The sequence below is a fragment of the Nelumbo lutea genome, chromosome 2, assembly GCF_056320005.1.
Source record: "Nelumbo lutea isolate HS-2025 chromosome 2, American lotus-T2T, whole genome shotgun sequence".
Classification (NCBI taxonomy): Eukaryota; Viridiplantae; Streptophyta; class Magnoliopsida; order Proteales; family Nelumbonaceae; genus Nelumbo; species Nelumbo lutea.
In genome coordinates this window covers 47,304,325-47,308,952 of record NC_142685.1, presented here as the reverse complement: position 1 = coordinate 47,308,952, position 4,628 = coordinate 47,304,325, and the positions used below count along the sequence as shown (strand labels likewise).

General features: G+C 45.5%; 1 protein-coding gene across 2 annotated transcripts; it reads left to right on the top strand.

Moving 5' to 3' along the window:
* The first annotated feature begins 1,018 nt into the window (after nt 1-1,018).
* On the top strand, nt 1,019-4,411 carry LOC148870417 (ammonium transporter 2-like). Of its 2 annotated transcripts, XR_016106967.1 has the most exons (5): nt 1,032-1,738; nt 2,022-2,307; nt 2,405-2,508; nt 3,323-3,824; nt 3,916-4,411. XR_016106967.1 is itself a non-coding variant. In XM_088968584.1 (4 exons), the coding sequence occupies exons 1-4, from the start codon at nt 1,091-1,093 to the stop codon at nt 3,082-3,084; spliced, it is 1,503 nt and encodes a 500-aa protein (XP_088824710.1). In that variant the 5' UTR covers nt 1,019-1,090; the 3' UTR covers nt 3,085-3,243. The 2 variants fall into 2 exon arrangements, 1 of the variants encoding a protein (XP_088824710.1); XM_088968584.1 differs by lacking the exons at nt 3,323-3,824; nt 3,916-4,411 and adding an exon at nt 2,620-3,243 and having other exon boundaries at nt 1,019-1,738.
* The last annotated feature ends 217 nt before the right edge of the window (nt 4,412-4,628 follow it).

The window sequence follows — 4,628 nt, the reverse complement described above, 5'->3', positions numbered from 1 at the left end:
AATTGAGCATATCGATCACCTCTCTGAATCAAACAAGGCAGAGAAACATATACCACACATTGTATAGGATAACCCTTTAGATTACTTTTCCGGTTTAAATCTAGAGATGGCAACATGGGGTATCCATGAAAACTGCCCTTTTCATTCTTAAACTTGATTAAGCACTCCTCAAGCCATCCCAAATTGGTTTAACTTTTCATTTCAATTTCCCAATTTCATGATGTGTGTTAATTTTATAGAAAAAGATTTGAGTGCACCAGTTGATACTTATACTGCTCAGGCGACGTGAGGGACAAAGGCGACTTCAATTAAAAGAGCACCAGGTTCTTCCAAACATGGATTTTTGACCGAATTGGTTGGTCGAGATTGACTGAAATGACTTGATACGAAAAATAACAATTGTAGGACTAGCCAGCTAGGGAAAACATTGGACGAGATGGAATAGAAGAAAACCCAGCCCACTTTTTTGTTTTTTTGCATCACTTTCTTTCTATTTTTCTTTCTTTCTTTTTCCTAACTAAGATGGGAAAAGGGAAAAGAATAGAATAGAAGGAAAAAGAGGGACAACGCCACACCGGGAAAGGGAGGATTTTGTCGTTCAATTAGGACAAGATAATTAAATGTTTTTGCTAAAATAAAACTATAACAAAAATTTTTGTGATTGTCGAAAACTTAAGGAGAGATTTACCTAACAAAATCCATTACAATGAATAACAAACAGGTCCATCATGCCAGGAGAGAGTAGAGAAATGCATATTACAATACTAGTGTTCGATTGGAGGCAGGTGAATGGTGCAATACTTCATACTTCATAGTTGACCTGGTGGTGGGACCTATATAAATTATTCCCAATCTCTGACCGGAGAGACTGACCCTTCCTGTGGTCGTACCATTGGTTTTCAAAGGAACCTTCCCATCCGGTCATCCCCGTACTCCGTACGCACCTCCTTACACCCAAGAGTTTTCTAATGATGGTCTGTTCTCTATTATTTATATATCGGAATACATCGAATAAAATGAGTCCATGACAATTGAAGAATAAGAGACCCAAGGTAATTAAGAATACAAGTATCCGATCTGGTTCCAAGTCATGTCCACCTTCGTCGCCGCCGCTTACCAAGAGATCACACCGGCGGTTCCAGAATGGCTCAACAAGGGCGACAACGCATGGCAGATGACGGCCGCTACCCTCGTCGGAATCCAGAGCATGCCAGGCCTCGTCATCCTCTATGGTAGCATCGTCAAAAAGAAATGGGCTGTCAACTCCGCCTTCATGGCTCTCTACGCCTTCGCCGCCGCCCTCATATGTTGGGTCGTCGTTGGCTATCGCATGGCTTTCGGTGACGAGCTCCTCCCCTTCTGGGGAAAGGGTGCACCTGCCCTCGGCCAGAAGTTCCTTATCAACCAAGCTGTCGTTCCGGAGAGCACTCACTATTACAAAAATGGCACGGAAGAGACGCCCATGAACAAGCCCCTCTACCCCATGACCTCCCTCGTCTACTTCCAATTCCAGTTTGCGGCTATCACCCTTATCCTACTGGCTGGGTCGGTTCTGGGGCGGATGAACATCAAGGCCTGGATGGCTTTTGTCCCTTTATGGCTCATATTTTCCTATACGGTCGGTGCCTTTAGTCTCTGGGGCGGCGGATTTCTATACCAATGGGGAGTTATCGATTATTCCGGCGGCTATGTCATCCATCTCTCTTCGGGAATCGCCGGGTTCACCGCAGCCTACTGGGTAAATCTCCGAGTCTCTGTCGGCCAGAACCGGTTTCGTCTTTTTCTTTTTTTTTCAATTATTTCCTTGCCAGTCTCCAGCTGCACCAGCTGGGGGTTTACCAGTCACCAGCTGCACCAGAACCGGTTTAGTCTTCAATCGTCATGGGCTCATTTTATTCGTGTAACCGAGTTGCATTCATTTCTTTCGGTTCGGGAGCCACCGAGTTGTCCAACTCGGTGAAATTGTGGTTCGTTCCGTTTCCTAAAGTTTTGAGTTTGACATGGTAATACATGGTGTGCAGGTGGGACCGAGGCTGAAGACCGACAGAGAAAGGTTTTCTCCAAACAACGTCCTACTTATGCTGGCTGGGGCTGGTCTACTGTGGATGGGTTGGTCAGGTTTCAATGGTGGCGCCCCTTACGCAGCGAATATCGCGGCTTCGGTCGCTGTTCTAAATACCAACATATGCGCGGCCACGAGCCTTCTCGTCTGGACATCTCTTGATGTTGTCTTCTTCGGGAGGCCCTCGGTGATCGGAGCCGTTCAAGGCATGATGACCGGCCTTGTTTGCATCACTCCGGGAGCAGGTAGGTCTTTGCGCAGAGTTGTGAATTCTCCGTGCAGTGGCATGATAGTAGTTACGGGGGTTGACCATGGGCATTGTTGTTGGTACTGTGCGTGCAGGGGTGGTGCAATCGTGGGCGGCGATAGTGATGGGTATAATGTCCGGCAGCGTTCCATGGTTCACCATGATGATCCTCCACAAGAAGTCTTCGTTCCTACAAAAGGTGAGCCAGCTAGCATTTAATTCATTGAAAAAAAGTAGGTAGTGCGCAAGTGGAGTGCAGAGATTAGCATGTCGGTGTCGTTTTAATTTGTTACTTCGGTCAATTAATAAGGTGGATGATACGCTCGGGGTATTCCACACGCACGCAGTGGCGGGGCTGTTAGGCGGAGTACTGACTGGGCTATTGGCGGAGCCGGTCCTTTGCCGGCTCATTTTACCGGTGAAGAACTCGAGGGGTGCATTCTACGGTGGGGAAGGAGGGGTACAGTTACTGAAGCAATTGGTTGCAGCAACCTTCGTGATCGGATGGAATATAGTATCGACGACCCTTATTCTTTTAGGGATAAGGATATTCATGCCCCTAAGGATGTCGGAGGAAGAGCTGGTGATTGGAGACGATGCGGTTCATGGGGAAGAAGCATACGCCCTATGGGGTGATGGTGAGAAGTACGATGCCACCAAACACGGCCACGGGTGGCAACATGGATCCAGCTCGCTTCCCATTTCTAACAATAATTCACTGCCCTCCAGCACCCATGTCACAGGTGGTGCAAGAGGGGTAACCATTCAATTATAAGTTTTGGGCGTGAGAGTGCGTTTGTTATGTGTGTGTGTGTGTGTGAGTGACAGAGAATATGATAATGATCCAATTCCAATACAATGCCATTCTGTACATAAAATTAAAACCATCTTCATGACTGGGAGTTACGGAATGGTAGAGCCGTTCGTTCTTTTTTTTTTTTTTTCTTTCTCTCAGTTTCTCTTCTTTTATTTTCCGGGTTGGCGGGTGTTAATGAACTCCGGTGGTGTTACAGTCGTCTACGGCTACGGGGACCGATGAAGTAAAAATGAAAGGAGTGATCCAATTTCCAATGACAAATATCTCATCAAAGGAGTTCTACTTGTTTGAACTCCCCTCTTTGATTGGCGAAAAAGTTAGATTATGGATTCTGAAACTTGTTTCCAGAAGAAATCAGCAGTTCCCATTGGAGTCGCGATGTGGTTAAAACCATGAAATCACGGCCTGGCCTTCGATGGTTCATTAAGATTCAAAGTGGGCTTACATCAATACAAGCTTTGAGTGTCGTGATTCACGGTTTTAGCCCATGACTACACCGATGAGAGTATTTGATATTTGAGCACTTTTAGAGCCGGCATGGGTGCAGTAGAGCTGTAGAGAGTGTGAAAATGTGGAATGAGAACGCGCTCGCCGGATCGCCACCATTGTTTCCCTTGTAAAGAAAGTCAAATAAGACGGAGGAGAGGTATATTTGCCGGCCCACCATATGAACGGACCAACACGTGACACGGCGAAAGGTACTCCCTTCCTACAATATGGGTCCCACTAAATTTATCAATGAGAATTAATGTTCATTTTTGTTTTACAAACGAAACTCTCCCTGTACAGATCTGCAGCTGCAATTTTGCAAAGCGGGACATATTAGAAGCATTTGATTGGTAGCAGATCTAGATTTCTAGTCGTGAACCGCCCGTGTGCATCCAACTTAGTTTCGAAAACCGGATCGATCCCGATGATTGGATTGGTTGACTCAAGAACCAATCATGGCTGAGGAACCGGTTTTGGACCTCAAAACCGTCCGACTGGGATTCAGACGAATTATAGGACCGTTTGACCTGACAACCAGTGGTCAAAACGATTCCATTTCTAAATCGATTTTAAAAAACCATGGCATCCGGCACCGGCTTTCGGTCTTCCTGCTAGGTGTGAATAAATGAGTTCAAATCTGTTTCCAACCGAAGGCTCTCAGCATGTCGCAACTAACTATTGCAGCCGCACATTGAGAGCATCTTCTCGTGAAAGATGACAAAAAAGAAATTGGAATTTGTTTAAGGCCCCATTTGGCAGATGCATAAATGATAAATTGATTATTTTATTCTCTCAAGATGAAAAGTCTCGAAATCCATTCTCTTTTCAAAATTCTCTGAAATGATAATGATGCTTTTCACACCGACCTCACAAACCCATCCCATCCCATGGAGGTTCACAAGGGAAATATTCATGTGCGGCTACAGTGGCATGTAGGTGCAGTGTTTAGAGCATTTTGTTGATAGCACAGATCCCTCGCTATCCATGGATGTCGTCATATTACAAAATTTAGG